The 22,367-nt window shown below is 33.0% G+C and overlaps 1 protein-coding gene across 1 annotated transcript; it reads right to left on the bottom strand.

The window, feature by feature from the left end:
• Positions 1 to 1,188: 1,188 nt before the first annotated feature.
• On the bottom strand, positions 1,189 to 21,517 carry LIPJ (lipase family member J). Its single transcript, XM_055353943.2, has 10 exons — positions 21,434 to 21,517; positions 20,887 to 21,013; positions 17,586 to 17,697; positions 16,784 to 16,904; positions 14,126 to 14,324; positions 13,494 to 13,603; positions 11,850 to 11,986; positions 5,546 to 5,617; positions 2,460 to 2,531; positions 1,189 to 1,489 (listed from the first exon to the last, which is right to left on the bottom strand). Exons 2-10 carry the CDS (start codon positions 20,943 to 20,945, stop codon positions 1,256 to 1,258), a joined length of 1,116 nt encoding a protein of 371 aa, XP_055209918.1. The 5' UTR covers positions 20,946 to 21,013; positions 21,434 to 21,517; the 3' UTR covers positions 1,189 to 1,255.
• Positions 21,518 to 22,367: the final 850 nt, after the last annotated feature.

Genomic DNA, 22,367 nt, shown 5'->3' with positions numbered 1-22,367 from the left:
AGGCAGGAGTTGAGTATGATCTTTCCTTCAGGTTCATTAGGCTTTGATAAAACCCTGCAGGTTAGGCTATGGTTAACTAGTTTCTTCTGAGGACAGGCCTTGTTAAGAGCAGAGTGTTGTCACCTGTTTCAAAACGGTTTCTATTTTTCTCTGTCTGCTAGAGCACAAGAGAATTTTTATCTAATATTTACTGTAAGAACCTGATCAAGCTCTTGAAAATAATACTTACAAAAATGTGTTAAGTGTCAAAAAGACTGACAAGAGGAATTATTGATTTTTCAGTCTACTGAACTTTTATTTGTTGTTTGGACTGAGTGGTGACTTTCAATCTTCTTATGTGATAAACTGGAAACAGGAAGTCTGCATGCAATTTTGAGAGAGAGTTTAGTGTACATCTCCTGGTGATGCCCATTGTCTTGCCACAGTCCGTTCTTCCTATTATATGTGTTGCATTTATTGACAGTATCCTTTCATTCCAAATCTTAGTCCTCTTTCCATCTTCTAGTACTCTCTTGTATATATCTACACATCTCATGTATAAGAAATTCTTGGATCTTATATGCACCAAGCGACAGTGCATAATGTTTTATGAGTCCAGCCTCAGATCTAGTTACCTAGGAATATAACTCAACCATTGCTGCTCTTAACACACAATAGGCTGGAAAGGCAACTTCCCTCTTCTCAAGCTATACACTCTGGGAAGTGAGGCACAGCCCCTCTACGGTTTCTATGATCTCCCTACATCTGGGACTTTGCCTGAAATAATCACAAGGCAAGCAATATTACATTGGCATCCAGGCTCTCCTTCTTTTTCTTTTCTCCCCAAACTCCTTTATAAAACTTGAAAAGTGTTTTTACTCTTCATTTAGCATAGAGGAACATTAACTTTCATATCATCAAGTATTTCTCAAAACTCTGTTTTTATGATATATGTAATTCCATGTACTTTTGAAAAAAACTTTCTTAAAAAGTTATCTCCTGCAATTGAAATGTTAAAGATTATTGTTTTTGATATGTTATGTAAATTCTATTTTGAAACTCAACAGGCTTCTTAGATTGATTTATAATCTGCCATTTCCCCTGAGATGATGAATGACACTGATTTAATGACTGGAGGGCCTAAGGTCAATGAGAATATAGAGGAAAAAACTACATATTTAGTTTTAAAAATGAAAGAACATACACAGGTAAAAAAATAAGAATTGGATTTCATTAGGAATAATGTAGATCTTTAAACATACAGCGCCATGGTTCTTTATAGATTGTCTTGGATAATATCAATGATTTCATGGTAAACTTGATCATAGACATCTAATCCAAACAAAAAGTCTGTATGATTGTAGTAAGAAATAGTTTTATAAAAAATGTGGTTTGTGATTTCAGAATGTAAAATGTTAACGTCTTCAGGGTCAGCCAACAAGTCACTTTCACCATTCCAAATTGCAGTTGCCACATTCATGTTTGTCATGTTGTATAATGGAGACGTTGTCTGAAAATAAATGAGTGAAAAAATATTTTTCATAGGAGATGATACAGTAGAAGGTTTTAATTACTAATTGTTTAAAATGATGAGTTTAAATACTGTTTTAAAATAAGTCAAATCTAATGGATTCAACTTACTGGATCTGTTGAGACAAAGGTATGAAAGTATGAATAGGCATTACAAGTTTTACTTGAAAATAAGTCATACATAAATCTAAACTAGACAGTTTGTTCTAATTCAAAATATTTGAACATTTCACAGAGGTAATTTCAGTACTGTTTATAAAACATGAAAGATTTTAAATCAAATTTTCTGTAGCAGTATTACTGTCAATATGTTTGTCAATAAATTATAAGTATTGGCAGTCCACGTCAACTCTGATCTCTTTGAATTTGATCTTCAAATTTTATATGAAGATCAGACTTTTATATGAACAGATCACATCAGCCTGGCGTTTAGCTGAGACAGAAAAGTATGGAGGAAAAGCATAAACTTTGGAGTCAGACAGACTTGGGTTCTAGTACTTCAATAATTTTGTCCTTATACAATTTTTACCACATTCTCATTTACTTCTAATTATTCCTAATTATTATATATGTTTTCTCATCTTTCCAAACAGAATAACTGGTTTTAGGGTGAATAAATATATTATGCCTTTTATTTCTTATTTAACCAAGTGTAAAGCTATGGATATAAAAAACGCAGTATTTTTCCTCTTGAGAGATAATAACTTCTTCTACTGCCTGTCAACTTTTCTGGACTTATCCGGGTTATTTGTTGTTAAAATACATAGAAAACATGGAAAAGCCACTTTGGTTGGATGTGACAATATGTATCCAAATAAACATTATCTTCACCTGCTGGTCCTTAATCAGTGTGTTATTATACTCTGGGGATTTACAGTTGATCCTTGATCTATAGCAAAGTTATCTGAAAAAGTCAGTAAGGTAGAGAGTTTTTATAGAGAATTAGGTACCTGATTATAATGAACCAAGTTCAGATCAGGACTGCCCCAGTCATAAGCTTTCAAATGAGTAGAATTTAAAAGCTGAAAGAGAAACAAAAAATAAGACCATATCATTTGTTCATTACAGTGGCAGCTGAGCAAGTTAAGCATGCAATGCATATATACCCACGCTGTACTGGGTCTGCTGGTATTTATGCAGGTGGGCTTCTTCGTTCTTCTTTTCCTTTGGATAGGGAAATAAATGGAAGGGGTTGGAGATGGGGGCAGGGGAATCTAAAGAAATAATTCCATTGTCTTTATATGAATGTACATATACCCAGGGCCTTTTTCTACCCAGAGGGGGGCCTCTTTTGGGAGAAGTAACATCAGGCTCCCTCAAATCTTCAGCTTCATCAACAGAGGTCAACACTGAGTGTCTTGCACTGAGACTAAGATAACACCCGCCTAAAACACCATGCTTCAAACAATAGGGCTCAAGAGTTTGTCCCAGAAGTCACTTTTTTCTTTACCCCTTTACACTCACAGCCTCACCACCACTTTCTGGCCAAGGTTACTTATGACCTTGACATTTCTAACACTTTGATCAATTCTGAGGAACTTTTTCATGTTATCTGTTGGCAGCACTTGACATAGTTGTTCATTCCCTCATCCTTGAGATCTTTCCTTCACTTAGCTTCTAGAATACCACAATTTCTTGATCTTCATTTTTACTTTCTGTTCCTTTTCAGCTTTGTTTAGCCAACTTAGTTTCTGCCACCTGACCTGTTAATCTTTTCAGATCTCAGTACCCAATCCTTGCTCGAAAGGATCTTGCTCTTCTGTCTATACTCACTTCATTTGCATTTTTGCCTCTGGCTTTTTGTATTTTCACTCTCTTGGCTTTACATGTCATTTATATTCAAAGTGTTTATCTTCTTTTATAAGTCTTTCCTAAATTCTAGGCTCCTATATACAACTGCTTACTCAATGTCATCAATTAAATATCTAAAACTTATTTTGCCTTTCCTCCAAAACCTTCATCATCAAACCTCCCTATCTCCTTTAATGGCAATATTACCTTTTCATTACATAAGTCAGGAACTTTAGAATCATCCAAGACTCTCTTTCTCACTCACCTCTTATAGAGTCCTTCATTAAATCTTGTTGCCTGCGTGTTCATGATATACATATGTTTATTCAGACTCCATTCATTTTCACCACCTCCACTGTCAACACATCAGTCCAAACAATCGTCATTTCCCATTTGGATGATTGCAGTAATTTTCTAACTCTCTCACTGCTTTCACTCTTGTTCTACTATAGTCTACTCAACATAGCAGCCAATGTGTTCCTTTTAAAAGTGTAAACTATATCATATCACTTTCCTGCTCAAAATCACGCAGTGCCTACTCACTTCACACAGAGTGAATGCCAAAGTCCTTACAATGACATGCAGATCCCTGTCTTACTCATTATTTTTGCCTCCTTTCCCTAAGTTTCCATGTTCCAAATGTCACCATCTCACTGAAGCCTGGCCTAACCTTTCTATTCAAAAGTACAACCCACTTCCTAGCATGCCTAATACCTTTTCCCTACTCTTTTACCCCAATTTCTCCATAGTTCTATTCCCTTCTAACACATTATAATAGTTTTTAAAGTTGACATGGTTATTGTTTATAATCTATATACCTACTAATAATATGTAAGCTTGAGGATGACAGGAGTTCTTGTTTTGTTCACTGATGTAGACCATGAACACAGAATATTATAGGGACATAGTAGGTGTACAATAAATATTGTTACAATGGATAAATAATTGCAAAGGTTGTTTAGATTTTTCTAGTCTACACATCACCAGAGAAGAAAGTATAACTTATCTTACCTAAATATAAGTTATAATAAATGTTTTCAATAATTTATATCAAATCAATTACATTATAGATTTAAACTTTTGTAAATGAAAAAGCCTTACCCAATATCTTAACAATACTTTAAAGTTACCTAGTGTTTATTAACTTTAATGAACATTCATAATCATTAGCCTTTTCAATTCCTACAATATTTTTCTTAGTTAAATCAGAGAATTATTAATTTCACTTTAAAAATAAAGGAAACTGATTCAGGAAGATTAAATGAGATGCTCAATGTCACCCTGCCACTAAGGTCCAGAGAAAGGATTTAATTTCTGGTCTTTTGATCTGAGAAAAGTGTTCTTTCTACTATGTTATCCTCGTTTTCAACATTAAGATTGCATTCACACTGGATTTTTTTGTATCAATATCATTAATTGAACAAATATTAGTTGAGTATCTACTATATGCTAAGAACTGTTGGCCTTGGAAATACAAAAGTGAACAAAACTTCTCATGGTTCTCAGGAGTTGACAATTTAACAGAGGAGAAAGTGCAGTCTAATGAAAGCGTCTCAGAGTAGGCATTAGGATAACTAACTGTGTTCCGGTCAGATTTTTAAAAGTGGAATAGCTTTGAAGCATTGGGCAAGTCGACTGTGGGACATGGCCTAAATAATCCCTAGTCTACTGTTGTAACACTTTCTTATTTGTAAAACTGATATTTATATTGCTGTAACAGTACTTAGGTTTAGAGAATTAATTAAATTATGATACTAACATTTTATTTTTATTTATTTATTTATTTATTTATTTATTTATTGAGACAGAGTCTTACTCTGTCACCCAGGCTGGAGTGCAGCAGTACAATCTTGGCTCATTGCAACCTCCACCTCCCGGGTTCAAGTGATTCTCCCACCTCAGCCTCCCAAGTAACTGGAATTACAGGCATGTGCCACCACACCTGGCTAATTTTTGTATTTTTAGTAGAGATGTGGTTTCATCATGTTGGCCAGGTTAGTCTCAAACTCCTGACCTCAGGTGATCCACCTGCCTCGGCCTCCCAAAGTGCTGGGATTATAGGCCTGAGCCATTGCGCCCAGCTTCAATATTTTATAAACTATAAGGAATTATAGAAATATATAATAATTTCATTTTATCCTTATAAATTTATTACTCTATGGCCATGGTATGATCCCTAGAATAATGAGGTAAACCATGAGTAGCGTGAATTAAATTGTACGGAAATGCACTTTAGCAGTTATACCTGACTCCAATGAAGTATATTTTGAACAGATGTTCCTGCTGGGTTGTGTGAAAAATACACATCCAAACGACTCTGAGGGTAAAAAAAAAAAAGCATTTTTATGTAAGTTGAATCATAGAGAGCATAATCTTTTAATATTTATTGAACTAAATTATTTCAAGAAAATTTAGTTAATTTTAAATTCATATTAATAAACAAATCATCAAATTATTTTAATTAAATATACAAATAGACTTATTCAATTGTACAATTTTTAAATTAATATAGAAGCTATTATTGAATTTCTAAGTTATTTCATCTGTCACTCACCCTACTGAAAACAATCAAATGTGACTGACACACACCTATACAGACACATACACATACACCTTTTGAAAGCATTAAAGAACTAACAAGATAGAAGTAAATTACAAAAATAAATTGAGGAGAGAAATAAAGAACCCCCAAAGACAAGCAAAGAAACAAAGTCAGTTTGTTTAAGGTTATTTGTCAGTCCAGGAGAATGTGAAGTTTCATTCTGAGACCTTAGCTTGTTGAAAAAAACAAAAAATCAAAGTCTAAGGCCTGTTAAAGTTGAAAGATTTTAAAAAGAAACACTCTCCATAAGGGCCTCAAATTCTATAGTGCCCAAGGTAAAGCCATAATGTTAATCTGTAATCTATGTTTGCATTGCCTAGATAGTTCCTGGAACCTCAGTGAACCAGACATGTAGAGTACTGATCTCAAAGTGACCTCAGGTGCCTTGAAAAAGCAAGCAAGATTTATTTCCACAAGAAGAAAAGGCCTGTCTTACTATTCCAATTCTTAGTAAAAATTTCTCAAAATCAGTTAACCCTACTCAGTCAAAGAAAAGCAAGTATATGAAGAGAGAGTTATCATGTAAGAACAAGCAAAAATGAAAAAAATTATTTTAAGAAGCCTTACAAATATTTTTGATGTTATCAGATGCAGACTATAAAAAAATATTCAGGTTTACAGAAATTGTAAAGCAACCACCAGAGGACAGGAACCTTAGGAGAAGAAAAATACAAGAAGCAAACCTTTCATTAATCCCAACTTTCATCCTGCAGACATTTTCCAATATGGTGCAGGGAATTAGAGCCAAACAGAGAATGGTAGTATTGCTGGGCAGAAGAAACAGAAATCGGTCTGTGTGGGTGCTATGGAGTTGGACTAAAGGCCATAGATTACCAGGAGAAGTAGTCTCCTGAATTAAAGAGAAGTGAATGAAATAAGGCCAACTCTAAAAAGTCTAAAAATGGGCACTGACAATTAGCTAAATGAGCCAAAACTCTTGAAAGGGTAACTGCCATGGTTTGAATGTTTGTTCCCTCCAAAATTCCTGTTGGTTGCCATTGTGGTGGTGTTAGGTGGTGGGATCTTTGCGAGGTGATTGAGCTGTAAAGGCTCTGCCCTCATGGATGGGATTAATGCCATTAAATCCCAGCAGTTTAGGAAGCCGAGGTGGGTGGATCACCTGAGGTCAGGAGTTCGAGAACAGCCTGACCAATATGGTGAACCCCATCTCTACTAAAAAATACAAAAATTAGCCAGTCATGGTGGCGTGTGTCGGTAGTCTAAGCTACTCGGGAGGCTGAGAGAGGAGAATTGCTTGAACCCGGGAGGCAGAAGTTGCAGTGAGCCAAGATTGCACCACTGCACTCTAGCTTGGGTGACACAGCAAAACTCTGTCTCAAAAAATAAAAATAAAAAATAAGATAAAATAAAAGGGTGAGTTTGGCTCCCTTTTGCTTCATTGTTGCTTCCTTGCCCTATGCCCTTCACCATGTGGTGGCACAGCAAGAAGGCCATTGCCAGATGTCAGTGCCTTGATCTTGCACTTTCCAGCCTCCAGAAGTGTGAACCAATACATTTCTGTTCATTATACATAACCCAGTCTCGGGTATTCTATTATAGCAACACAAAATGTACTAAGACAGTAATTTAACCAAGAGAATGTGCAGCATACTATTCACAGTCCCCTGCAATCAATCCTAGTCATAGAGTGAAACAGGAAAACATAGCCAACAATTAGCACATAAAACAATCAGCAAAAGCAGATGCAGAGATGCTGCAAACATTAGAGTTAGCAAAAGCTTTAAAATAAAGTATGATTAATATGTTAAATAAAATATTTTTTAAAGTTTAAAATGGTCATGAAGGTAGAATATTTTAACAGATAATTAGAATTTATTTTATAGTCAAATGAACACTCAAAATAAAAATACACTGTATAAACTTTAAAATTTATTAGATGGATTTAAAAGCAGACTATACACAGCAAGAGACAGGATTATTGAACTCAAATTCAAGCCTATATAAAATATTCAAACTTAAGCGCAAAGAAAAATAAAACAAAATAGAGCAAAGAAAGATGTTGGCCACTGTCAGGTGGTCCAATATTTTGAAAGAAGAAAAAGAATTGAAATGCTAATGGCTGAGAATGTTTAAGTTTGATGAAAGAAACTCAGTGTATCCCAAACAGTGAACCCCAGTTAAACTGGTATAAAGTTTTTGCATTATTTAGGATGTGGATATAAACACAAACTTAACATAAGTAATAATAAATGATACATTTTATAATTTCTAAGAGAATAATAAAAAATATTTCTTAGAGCAGTAACAAAATAAGATAAAATAAAGTATTAAAAAGTATTTCAGAAACACAAAAGTAGTCCAGAAATGTGAAATAAAAAGAATACCAGATAGGACAAACAAAAAGCATATAGCAGGATGATAGCCATAAATCTAATCTTAATAATTATATAAAAATAAATTTACTAAATACTGTAATTCAATTAAAAGGCAAAGACTGTCAAATGAAAATATTGTTAATACTATAACTGAAGACATAAAAGACAAGCTTTAAAATATCTTTGAGGAACAATAAGAACAAAAAAAACCCAAAAATTTGACTCATCAGATTGAAGATGTATATATATATATATATATATATATATATATGTGTGTGTGTGTATATATACGTATGTATATATAAATGTATGTGTATATATATATACATACATACACACTGTGGAATATTAATCAACCATAGAAAAGAAAAAATTCTGCCATCTGTGACAGCACACATGAACCTGGAGGGTACTAGTAAGTTAAATAAGCCAAATAGAGAAAGACAAGTACTGTATGGTATCACTCCTACGTAGAATCTTAAATAAATAAATAAATAAATAAATAAATAAAAGAGTGAGCTCATAGAAACAGAGTAAAATGGTGGTTGCCAGGGTCTGGCAGTTGGGAAAAATGGGGACATGGTGGTCAAAGGGTATAAACTTTCAGTTATATAGTAAATACATTTTGAGGATTTAATGTACAGGATGGTGACTAGCTAATAATACTGTACTGTATACTTGAAATTTGTTAAGAGAATAGATCTTAAGCATTATCACCAAAAATGTGACTATGTGAGGTGATAGATGTGTTAAACTTGATTGTTGCAATTATTTCACAATGTATTTATTTGTCAATTGTACCTCAATAAAAAGAGAGAAAATTTCTTTTGTTTCCATTGCCATTCAGGCTACTTGAAACTGTCAAAAATAAAGTTCTGACTGAACAATTTTAAATAGCCTGTACAGAAATTTTTAACAGAAACATTTTACTCAGGTATTTATTATGTCCTCTATATATTGAATTAATATAATATATTAATTTAATCTAAATTAATATAATATATTAATTTAATCTAAATTAATATATTATATTAATTTAATCTAAATTAATATATTATATTAATTTAATCTAAATTAATATATTATATTAATTTAATCTAAATTAATATATTATATTATTAAATATAATTAAATTATATAAATTTAAACTCAGGTATAAATTAAAACTCAGGTATTTATTATGTCCTCTAATTATAATTCTTCTCTGTATTTGAAATAAGCTCCAATATAATGCTTAGTTTTCTGGTACACTGCAGATATTCCTTCCATCATGGGTCACTACTGTTTACCTTAATGTAGGTCAGAGGCTTATACAACCCAAATCGCATTGTTCTGTTCATCCTTCTGGATGAAGAAGTGCACAGTAGCTTTCATAAACACCTGTCAGGCCTATCTGTGAGCAATCTGAAATGTTTACCAGAGTCTCTACTTCACCTTTATCAGAAAGATAAGAAGGAATCCATTCCCTGAAAGGGACCTAAATAATAACCACACACCCTTGACAGCTGCACTCAGATATCTCAGGCTCATTTCCCCTCATAAGAGTTAGAATTTCTTTTTGTAAATCATCACCAAAAAATTGTAACACCTGGACAAGGTCAAAACTTTGGTTGTTTGATGATACATTTTCCAAGTCACATTGTGAGCATTTTTATCATCTGTTTTTTCTTGCATCATGACTTGCTTTCAGTTCTCATGACTTGCTTTCATTTCTCTGGTTGGTTTTCCACACCTGAGTGACATCAGTCAGATTCCACTCACTGCCTTTTCACAAACTACCAGATTCTCTTTTGGTTTTTCATACTGGCTCTAAGCAAATAATTTTAAGCCAGACCCTACTTCCTCCACAGATCTTGCTAGGCTCAAGAGACTGATTCAAGCTGAACCACAGTTTCACAATTAACTATTTCCAAACACACTGTGCGTGAAAATTTTCTACTTCCAACTTCCTACAATTTCAGCTAAATTAAGACACAGTCATGTTACAATCTACAACACTGTCAACTTCTGTTGCAGAAGAAATGCCACAGTTTTGGAGGCTAGAAAACCAGAGTATAAGCTTTTCTAATAATTTATACACAAAAAAAGAGTTCTCAGAGACATCACATTATAATTACAAAAAAATATAGAATTGTCCAAATATACTACCTAAAACATAGAATGAGTGGATAAGTAAAAATAAACATTGTATTTATGATTCTTCCAGGCCTCTCATAGTAGGTGCTTAGCACTAGATGAACAGAAAAATATGAAAAAGAGGGAATATGAAAGTAATCCTTTCTGCCTTCTCATATCTTTATGGGTGGAAAAGACGAGAACGGAGTTTCTTATAGCATTCTAAAAATAAAGTAAGGTTGAACAAAATCAACAAAGTCAACAAACATGTCCTTGTGGCATAAAAATGTGTTTGGGAATTAAGAGAATACCTATCTTTCTTTGAATGTCTATATTGGCTCTCTTTGAGAAGCTCTTAAAAGGTCCAGCTACAAGAACCAACCTCTAGTCCAAATGGCACATTTGCTTCTGCCAAATCTGGATGTTTAATTTAATGTGATGAAAAACACTTAGAATGAATGCCTATATTCTTAATAGAACCTATACACAATCAATCCAAAGGTTTTGGTAATAGTACCTTGAGTACCACAATAGTTTCCCACTCCAAGAGTATTGATAAAAGCTAGAAACTTAAAGATAATTGGCAGGCACTAATTCTAATTATGGAAGGATCAACAAGGATAGGAAGGAGTATTAGGAACCAGGAGGAGGAGTTATAGAGTTACAGGAAACAAATGAATAGAAGAGGACCTAAATCTTAGAAGTCTCAGGAAACTAATACCCAATAGCAAAGGTTAATAAAGATACCCATCACATCAGCTGCTCTCGAATATTTACAGACAGCAAGACAAATATGGAAGTAAAATAATCCCAGCATGTTCATGCAAGTTAGTTGTACAATGTTGGTGTAGTCATAAAATCAGATAGGCTAAGAATCTGACTACTAGTGTATGTGGATGAAACACAAAATGACACAAGGTATAACACAAGCACTATTATTATTATACTTTCCAAATATTGGAAAATATATATATTTCAAATACAACTTGTTCTTACCATATTTAAGTTTTTTGGGTCATATCCAAACATCATAAACAAGATGTTGAGGCAAATCTTAAAAAAATCTGTAGTGGACACAGCTTTGAAACAATGAATTTTTTAAATGAGGTTTTAGGCAAGAAGGCTTTGTTGCCAGAAAAAGCCTGTAAAATAAATTTATTTTATCCACATTTGGATGACCACAATAAGTGCTAAAGAAATGTTGTGGTAATTCACTATGTATAAAACCAAATAAATTATCTCACAGTAGTTTGAAAATTTTAAATAAAGGAAAAAACTTGGAAGCAGGGTGTGGAGATGGTTTGGCCACTGGATTTCTTCTCACAGTGAGGTTCTAAAGTTATAATAAGTAAAATTGTATTCCTTTGCAGAAACAAAAGCAAGAATGTAGTGTAAATGAAACTTGTGGTTGTCTACGTATAGTCAAGATCTCTTATTTGAAAGCATAAAATTATCACTTTGGGTTATCAATGACATAAAATAAAGGTAGAACATACCATGACTATTGACTTCCATTTGTATGTCATTCTAATTAAAGGACTTTTTAAGTACTTTGTGGAAAAAACTGGTGCTAAAGCAAAAAATATTTTGATTCTTTCAGCTATCTTTGATATAGTAGAAAATGTTATGAAACCTAAAATAAAATAAGATATAAATTAGTAAGCTATTCTTAAGCAATTACTAGCATGTAAGAGATGACACCAAGGAGAATAAGAGTAAGTTCAAAAATAGTTTCTGAACAATTAACTTATTTCTTAATTCATTTATCAAACATTTTTAAATCACCTAGTATACAACATTATATTGATCATAATATAATGCTGATAATTTGGGTATCTAAAATGTATAGACCATAAAGAATGATAATTTAGCAATAAATCAGACATGTAATTCCATAGTTTAAAAATTAGGAGCAATATTGAACATTTTTTATAACTTGCAGTGGTGAAAATGAAATATGTGAAATTTTCAGACAGATGAATCTTATAATTTAGGTGACAGGCTTAATAAATGTCCCATCATTTTAATATTTATCTTCAATATATTTTAAAACTCCTTATCTTCTTATACAGAGGATACTAAGCATCTTATTTTATTGGCAATTTAGAGGCATTAATGTGAAAAATAGTCATTTTTCCCTTTGCCATCTAATCAAGCTATCTACTTACACATCAATATTCTGATTGGTTATTTATTTATTTATTATTTATTTATTTAGGTCAGGTTCTGAGAAGCCAAACAACCAAAGAATTATATATCATATAGTAAGTCAACAAGCTCCGACACTCATTACTCACTTTTTTTTCTTGTTTCTACATTTTCAGGCATTCCTGGTTTTAAATAATTGAATAGTTGATGAGAATTTGGAATAAAAGTCACATATATGGTTAATACATGTCAGAGAAAAGATCTATACAAAATGGGATTAGATTGTTACTCAACATGCTTTTTCTAATAGGAAGTGGATTATTTCTATAAGAAAATTATAGTCTTCAGCTTAGAAATGACTTCCTTAATATTAGCTTCATTATAAGATGGCTTTTTCTCCCTGCAAAGTGGGTAAAGAGGTTTACAGTACCATGCAAGAGAATTATGTTAGGTCATAGGTCATTTATTTCCGAAAGTAAAGTTGTTATGTATTAGACAGGCATTAGAGTTCTGATTAAAGTTCTTTTCTAGTCATCTTTAAATATAGAAAGAATTTCCTGATTTTTGTTCATTTCTTAAGTTTGATCAGTCCTAAATGCAAAAACATACATAGCTTTTTCATCTTTTCCACTCATAAAATCCTATGCTACATTTTTAAAAGGAAAAATAATGTGAAAGTTCTATTTGTAGAACAAATAATAGTGGCAATCTCACTTTGATCTTAAATAACATAGATATCCAACTTTTATACAATTTGAAACAAACAAAACCACAACCAACCTTGTCTTTACAATCAATTCTTTGTGACTAGAGAAGACTCCATGGGGGATCAAAGCAGCATGTAAGATTCCAGGGCATTCTGCTGTACTATGTTTGTCTCACAGTTTTTGTTTTACTTACAGGTCTAGAAGCTTATCTAAAACTTTAAGAAGTATATGCACAACCTTAAAAAAGAAATTAAGGGATATTAGCAATAATCTTTCTTGGCATACCAATAGTAGTACCCTGTGAATGGCCTACATAAAATATTTCCTCTTGTCTGGTTTGCTTCACAATGAAATCAATAGAGGCTGGAAGGTCATATTTTGCCATCTCGTCAAAACTACAAAAGAAAGAGGAAAATAAAAATAGCACTTTCTACTAATGTTATGTTAGTATTTGAAAATAATGAATAGATAAATGAATAAAGGCAATTTTCTACTCTAGTTATTAATAAGGAAGTTATACGGTATAATATATCTTCTGAATAGAGACTTCTGTGGGAACTCAAACTCAAGGAAATAAAATCACAAGGCAGTCTTATAAAGAGGGTGTTTGTATATGAAAAATAGAGTAGGGTAGACAAAATATATGAGTTGTAGAGTAGAAGAGTAGTTAAAGGAAGGATGGGGTTGGTCAGTAAGGTACTAAGTAAGAAATAAAGATTATTGCTGAAACGTAAGAAACAAACTCAAAATCACACAAGTACTCTTTAATTTTCAAGCAAAAATTCACATAAATTGTAATAGTCTATGGAAAGTCCTAAATTGTGAAAATAGTAAGACCTAAATTTTATTTTATTGCATTCAAAATGAAAAATTTGTATACACTTATAAAATGAAATGTTACTTCATTTTATTTGTACCTGAAAGCCCAGAATTCTTTGGAATTCGTTTCTAGGTACAAGTGTTTCCTGGACCAGGTATTTCCTCTGCTATTTCCCATCCACACATCATAACCAGCATCTGCCAGAATGAAGCCCAGACTATTGTTGGGAAGATTGGAAATCCAGCTGCTGGCAGATGTAAGCAAACCATGTTGCAAGTATACAACAACCCTCTGAACTGAGAAAAAAATGTAGAAAGTTCTTTATAAATTTTGTAGTTATCTATATGAAAATCTCTTATCTGAAATTCAAACTTTTAGTACATGACAGTTTAAAGATTTTTAAAAATTGTTTTCATAAGTGGGGTAAGTTATTAAGATTTAATCCCATTGTATGACAGAGCTGTTTAATACAGTTCACTAATGGATGTCTTTCAAATAACCAAGTGAGCAATTAGGTCACATCACACTTAAATATGTACATTTTACTGAGAGAAAATAATCAAAAATTTTATAGTAATTCAAGCACTCATACACATTTTAAGTAACACATTTTAAATCAGGGATCAATTACATAGCAAAGTTGACACATCCATTGGCACATGGCGATGGTATCCACTGGTCCTACCGTATAACTCCCATCAAGAGGCTGCCAACCTGATAGAAAAATGAAACAAGCCCTTGAATGCTCAGTAAAAGCCAGCTGGGAAAAAGCCAGCTGGAAATGACATCCTGTAAGTATGGGCACTATCCTTCAGGATTTATTGTACCTCTTTTAAAAATGGTGAGAATATATTAGTGATTCCCCAATAAGTAGAATACAGGAGTCTGAAGAACAAGAGCTTGCCATCACTCCTAGTAACCCATTTAGGGATCTGTTCTCACAATTTTAGCCTCTACATATCTAGAGGCCCTGGTCTCCAGAGACAAAATGCTTCCACCAAGGCACTGTAAGCATCCTAACAAACAAGGCTATGACCACTGCCTGGTCACTTTGGGCTCTTCATTACTGAAGACCAGGAAGTTCATTGACCCTGATCATCATAAGGAAGTAGGTCTGCTGCTACAAAAGGAGGAAAGGGAGAAATACATTTGCTCTTCAGGTGATCCACTGAGTCATCTTTTCCTACTTCTAAGCCCTGTTTTAACTGTACATGAACAAGTACAACCATCACCTGATATGAATATGTTAGCCCCTAGGGATGAAGGCCTGGCTTACCCTATCAGGCAGGCTAGCTGAGAGGTAGAGAAAGCTAGAATAGATGGTGGAGGAGGACATTTATGAGTACTAGTTATGGCCTTAGGTTGCTTTTTAAGGGTTTACTATTGCTCATCAGGCAGGCTAGCTGAGAGGTAAAGAAATCTAGAATGGATAGTGGAGGAGGACATTTATGAATACTAGTTATGGCCCTAGTGTTGCTTTTTAAGGGTTTACTATTTCTCCTTTCTCTGTAGAATTGCCCATGGCCAAATTGGAACTGCCTCACCTAAGAGATCACATCTCCTTCTAGGGGTAGCCTTCAGGCAATGATTAACTGATTTAGGAATGCAAAAAGCTGGCTCTCTAATCTCAAGGTGGGACCACCTCTGTAGTGTAATTTTTATGGGAACCTTGAACTCCTCTGAGATCATTTTTTAGCTAGCCCCAAGCTGACTCATATTATATTATTCCTTAACTCTTTACCCTACTTTATCCTAATTTTCACGTTACTGCCTCCTGACAGTATTTCGTCAATCAGTCACATGTACCTGAACCCCTCTCTCAGGCTCTGCCTTTAGAGCACTCTAAGGCACTTGCTGTGTTTAAAAATTATCTTTAAATCTTTAATACAGTACTTGTAAAATGAGGTCATAGCTTGGGGGATAATTACTATTATTATATAAAATCTATGTTAAGATTTTCTGCTACTGGGTATAATCTTTATAAATATGCAAAATTATGTTAATTGAGGTTGTTTCAAATTAATATCCTCTCTGAAGTGTACTTTAATGTTCAAAATAACTTGAGAGGATGCCCTATAATATAAGAAACATTCTATTTGTTTCACATCCTGTTTCCTTCTGAAAGAAACATTCTTTCAGGAAGAAAAGCTAAGGAGAAAAGAAAATACTTGGCTTTTATTTGTGTAATTATATGAATAAGCAAAAGTAATCCATTACATATTCTACTAGTAAGTGGCAGATCTAGGATTACAACCCAGATCTCCTAACAAATTCCAGTGCATTTTGCACTACACTCTGATGATTCAAATGTACTTACTGTTGGAATAAAGAGCCCTGAGGCTGCTACTAACCTCATCTCTCTGCTATTTCTAGAGGAGAGAATCAGAAAGACAAAGAAGGAAATTTGTACCAGCCTTTCTTCAAAACCTAGAGCATAATAATGTTATTGTGTTTCAGAGCATTTCTAATTTCTCATCAGAAAAAGAAAATTCTAGAGAATCAACATGTAAGAGCAAAGTGATCCACAAAGGAAACCTGGGAAGAACAGCTTGTGTTCCATCACAACCTCTCTGTGACCAGAAGGCCGGTGTATCTTCTTGTGTGACTCTTCTTGTAGCATGCGGGAAGATACATGGGAAGTTAACTATTCACTTAATCTTAAGATGCTTTTCTTGTCCTATGTTCTCCGTCAATTGGAGCAATTAAGAACTTCAGGCCCCAGATTGTCACCAATCCATCTTCAAGTGAATATTACCTAGATTTTTATTATTGTCTGTCCTCCCATAAGGAATTCTATAAAGGCCAAGGATATAACCATCTTCGGTTACAATATCATATTCTTCATCAGGGTAGCCCCAGTAGGAAATAATCTGGCTCTAGATAATGAAAAAGCAAATCTTTTAGCATAAAATTGTTATCCAATTAAGTTGAATGGTTTGCCATTTCTAACGCATTATGTGACAATGAACCTTGGTATTCTCTCTCAACCTCAAGCCTATCTATTTTTATTTTCACTAATTTACTGATTCATACAGGTAATAAATATTTGTAAAACACCTACTGAGCAGCAGTTTTATATACTAGGGATTGAAAGAATAAAATAAACAAACAAACAAACAAACCCCTACCCTCAAAGAGATATCTCAAGAATATTTTCTTTTTTAACTACTAGTCTCTCATACTTTTACCTACCCACTCATATACAATTTAAAAATATACATGCATCCATAAATGTTTGCATGTCTATGTGTATATCTAATCTTATATCTGAAATTTGTATATTTATAAATATGTAGAAGAGAAGGAGATATATATTCATACCTTCATATATATGAATATATATTTCAAATATGTGAAAGTATGAATATAGTTACACATTTTTCATTACAAAGATAGAATAAGGCTGAAGGAGAAACTAAGCTATAGAATAGCAGATGAGAAATATTAACATATAGATGTATACATTTGACTGTAAATCTATTAAGTTAAAATTCCAAATTTGAAAAGTAGCATTCTCTGTTATTTCAGCAGTCCAGATTTATTTTCTAACAACTTACAATATTCATATCTGCTTCAGGGTTCACAGGTCTTTGATTTTGAAAGACACCATGAGTAATTCCAAGAATTCGGATAAAATACATAATTGTGAAAAGATACCACGTTTGGGACCTATATATAAAAGGGAGATGTTTATACAGTTAAAATTGCAGCAAATAATACCATTTATAAAACTGCAGCCAATAATTCTATGAGGTAGGAAATATTACTGTTTTCAGGTGAGAAAACAGAGACTTTGAAGAATTAAATAACTTGGCTAAAACCATAAAATGTATAACTGGCAGTCAGAATTCAGATTCAGGACTGCTTAATTTCAAAGTCCATGCTTTTCTGGCTACCCTATTTTGTAGATAAATTCCCTCTTAGAAGTCTCCAGTGTAGTATTGCTCAGCCCAATTCTGAGAGCTTTATCATGTATTACAAATTAATTGATGTGTGAATTAATGATGTAATAGTATTATTACCAGCCTAACATTTATTTAACATATATTTAATTGTTTTTTTAGCGGGGAGGGGAAAGAACGGGGAGATTTGGAAGCTTGGATAACTTTCATTCAGCAACTCATTTTACTTTTTTTACAGATAGGAGATTTTTGAGTCTCCTAAATTCTAGGAAGGCAGAACTCTTAAGTTTTTTCTTAAAACAATAAACCAGGTACCCACAGAGGCTGCCATCCAGATTCTCCCCCAAAAAGCATGACTTACTAATCTTATGAGCCTTGTATAATAAGCCAACCACTATACTCAGAAGGACATGATTCAAGGATTATAAAACCCCTAGCTCCACCACTCATTAGCTAGGTGACTTAAAGCAGATTACTTAACCTCTCTGATCATCAGTTTCCCTGCCTACAAAATGCAACTAATACCTACTTCTCAGGATTGTTATAAAACTTAAATCTGATCAATGTAATATGATGTATTAGTGTAATATCTGTCATATAGCTGACATTAATATGTAACAATCCTCCTTACTCAAGAGAACAAATTACAAGCAATTTAGGGAGATAATTTACATACACATACTTGATATGTCTTTCTTATATATTTATTAGTCCAGTTTCCTGTGCACTGATAGCTTGAAAAAATTTATGTAAATCTGAAAGTTTTAAAGTGCATTCATTTTTAAAAAAACACTTTCTAACTGAAAACTTTAATTTACAGAAGCTGCACTTCTTTCCTTTGGTCCAGGTATTTATATTTGGTATAATATCTGTGGTTTTCATTGAAGGCAACAGCAAAGTTTAAAACAACATTACCAATATCCTCTACCAAAGAGAAGAGCAAGAGCTGCTAATTTAACTGCACATGGAAAAACTTTATAACATTTGGAATCACATTTAGATATTCCTCTTTGGTTGTATTCTTGGAAAAGTGCTCAGCAGGCAGCAAGTCTACTCAGTTGTCTCTCCTCATGGGCTGTCTCAGATAAGTACATGGAAATAGCTTGGGAAGAAATATTTTCTTTGTCTGTACAATGTACTAACTGATATTGTAGCTTACTACACACTGCTTGCTTCCTAGCTGAGGTTTTAAGATGCTTTGCATTATATCTAGAAGGAATGTATAGACTATCATCTGAAACAAGATACCTTTTAAAATAAAATTCTATTAATAATTTTCTTGGGAAAATAGGCATAATCTGGACTGTTCCAGGCATGTAGGTTTTGACTGCCCAATTTGTAGCCTCAAATATTTACCCAAATTTTAATATTTTTATACAAAGAAAACACAGAGGGATAAGCCTTCGATATATAGTTGTGGTACTCCTAATAACCACCAATGGGAAATGTTTAAACTGAATGAAATTAACCTTATTATTTGCAGTGATTCATCAACCATACAAAGCAACTAGTGAAAAAGTTCACTAAAGTCTAGAATGTGGCCATTGAGCACTTGAAATGTGGCCAGTGAGAAACTGAATATTTTATTTTAGTTAAATTAATTTTAATATGAAAGCTAAAGCAGCGTAAAATATTTTTCTGTTAAACACAACTTTAAATTTTTATAAGATTTTCTGTATTGTTAATCCAAATTCAAGACTGTCTTGAAACAAAAGCAATACTTGTCAAATATCCCATAACTGAAAACAAGAAAATGGCAGGATGACATGTTTTTTCATCCATATCATGCTGAATGGAAAAGCTCATTTATTACCTTAATAAACTGCTACTAGACTTTATGTTGAAATGAAAACTTTCCATAATGCAATTCAATAATAATGATTTACACATTTTTCTAACATGAATCAATATGCAGATTTTAATTCTAAACAACAGCATTTATATAAATTGGCTACAAAACTACAAGAAAAATAGTTGATATTAATAAATTTAGAGTTGCTTTGCAACTCAAACTTGAATTTGATATTAATAATTTTAAGTTGACATGAGCTATTTAAATATACTTAACTTGGAGAGATAGAGTTTTTAAGTTGATATGTTTTTACTTCAAAGTCTAATCAATTTTTCTAAAAATAAATAATTTTGTCATAGTAGATGCAAATATAAGAGAAAATTATTTATTTATAGTCAATTCAGTTACTGAAACTTTTAAATATGTTTCAAACAATTTAGGTATGTGAAACTACTCTTGTAGGTGTACATTTTATGAACTCTAAAAACACCTCAACTGTGTCTAATACAAATTTAGCTCCAGAATTAAGATCTTTTATACATGTAAAATAAACTCTGGATTTTGAAGGTTTACAAAAAAAGATAATGTAAAATATCTCATCAATAATTTTTCTAATACATGTTGAAATAATAATTTGGATAAAATGGTTTGCTATTTATTAAGTTCATGCAAGATATCATAGAAGTAATCACCACTACTAGATTAAAATATTACCTTGGCCTATAAACCTTGTACCTAATGGAACAGGTAATCATTATTACTTCAATTTGAGTTACTTGCCATAATTTTCCATCCATGCCGGTTGCCTGGTGAGATACTATTCCATGGAGAAAATCACTGGTGTTTGCTCTGCTAAGAGGCAAACTTTCATAAGGCAGCCAAAGATGCAAGTGAGTAAAAAGTGTAGTTTTGTACCACAGCACTAAAACTGGAGGTTGCCAGAATTTTAAATAATGATTTTTAAAAGCTATCACCCATTTGGCAAAAGTACTTAAACAAAATATGAAGATATCAAATATCTGTAATATTAATAACATTAATCCACAACTACAATATAATTTCCTAAAAGATGACTTGAGAATTATGTTTCTTTAGCTTCTGCCATTAAAATGATTAGTTTGACTCTAGGTACAACACACAACAATGAAAAGTATTATATCATACCTCTCTGCTTTTGTTGATTTTAAGTGTCCAATATATGTGTCTTCAAAGTAGTCAATCATATATTGTGTTTCTTTTAGCAAAAGTTGCTAAGTAGAGTCATAGGAAAGCTAAGAAAAAGCATATTATACTAAAAAGAAAAAATAAAAAGAGAACATTTAGCTCAAGGCAATATTAAATTCAGCTTCCTACTTTTTTCAAGCCCCTTTCCCATACATTAATCCAAATACATTCACATCTTGACAAAAATGAGAAAACCACTACAGAGGTTGTCAGTGATAGTTTCCCGCTAGTGTCCATTAAAAAGCAATTAAAAGTATTAAGATATGAAACTTCCTTAAAAGTCTGAAGTAGATTTATTTTTCTGTCTGGCAGTTATTGTAATAACAGCAACAAGTAGTGACTATGCAGTCTATAATGACTTAAAGGAGTTCAAATATAGAAGCAACAGTCTTAAAAGTATTGTTAGGTCGCAAAAGAAGACATTTACGCGGCCAACGAACACATGAAAAGAAGTTCAATGTCACTGATCATTATCCAACTGAATTACCATCCGGTCTATCTTCATTTAAGTATTATCCTCAAAAGTCTTGTATATCTTCCAGCAAACAGATAGTGAACCCTCATAGTCTCTGAGAATTCTAACTTTGATTCTAGTTGCCAGGGAAACTGCGTTGAACATGACAAAATTTCTACCCTCTTGGTGCTTAAATTCTAGTAGGATAAACAATAAATAATAAATAAGTAAACAGGTAAAAAAGCGAGATTACTTCTAAAAGGGATTGAGATGAATAAAATAAAGCATTCATTTTTCCATCATTTAATGGACTAGGGAGTCACTGGGTGGCTATTTTAGGTCAAGTGGTTAGAGAAGACCTCTTTTAGGTGGCTTTTACGCTGATTTGAATGAAGTCATTCAAGGAGTCAGCCTTGAAAAGGTCAAGAATAGGAAAAAAGTCAAGGGAAAAGGTCAAGGTGATTAGGAAAAAATAAATATTAGACATGGGGGCTGTCTCACCTATCTTGCAATCCTAGGTGATCTAGTCATTCTAGGTCATCTAGTCATTCTTACCTTTCCAGAAAGCTGCACTACTGCCAAGTAGTCAACCAAGGACCCATTATGCTATTAACTGTGAAATTAGATGTAACCCATGGAGGTTGGGGCGTAATGAGAAATTGCAAACCACTATGGCTATTTCCATTCGATGACCATAGCAATCCAAAATTCTGGATAACTGTTTTTGAAAGAGCGTATGATCATAGGGAGAAAGAAAAAAGACAGTGAAAGATAAATGCGGATTCACAACTGCAGGAGATGCAAGCAAAAACGATGCTGTATTCACAGAGAACAGCGTAAGTAAAGGTTTTCTTCTGCCATAGATAAGTGGAAAATCTGAGGATGTGTTCAAGGAAAAGAAAGATATTCAGTTTAGCCGAAGCACAGAACAAATGAAGATACAACCGTAAGTGATAGCTGTAGGATG

This window comes from Gorilla gorilla, chromosome 8 (genome assembly GCF_029281585.2).
Source record: "Gorilla gorilla gorilla isolate KB3781 chromosome 8, NHGRI_mGorGor1-v2.1_pri, whole genome shotgun sequence".
Classification (NCBI taxonomy): domain Eukaryota; kingdom Metazoa; phylum Chordata; class Mammalia; order Primates; family Hominidae; genus Gorilla; species Gorilla gorilla.
This window is presented reverse-complemented; position numbering and strand designations above follow the sequence as displayed.

Bases quoted from the DNA above. Each gene is read 5' to 3' on its own strand.
- LIPJ (XM_055353943.2), bottom strand. From the start codon at position 20,945: ATGATTGACTACTTTGAAGACACATATATTGGACACTTAAAATCAACA. The intron at 11,987-13,493 runs GTATGCCAAGAA...ATTTTATTTTAG, and splicing joins TTCACAGGGTACTACTATTG to GTTTCATAACATTTTCTACT. The intron at 2,532-5,545 runs GTATAACTGCTA...TTTCTCTTTCAG, and splicing joins ATATACTTCATTGGAGTCAG to CTTTTAAATTCTACTCATTT.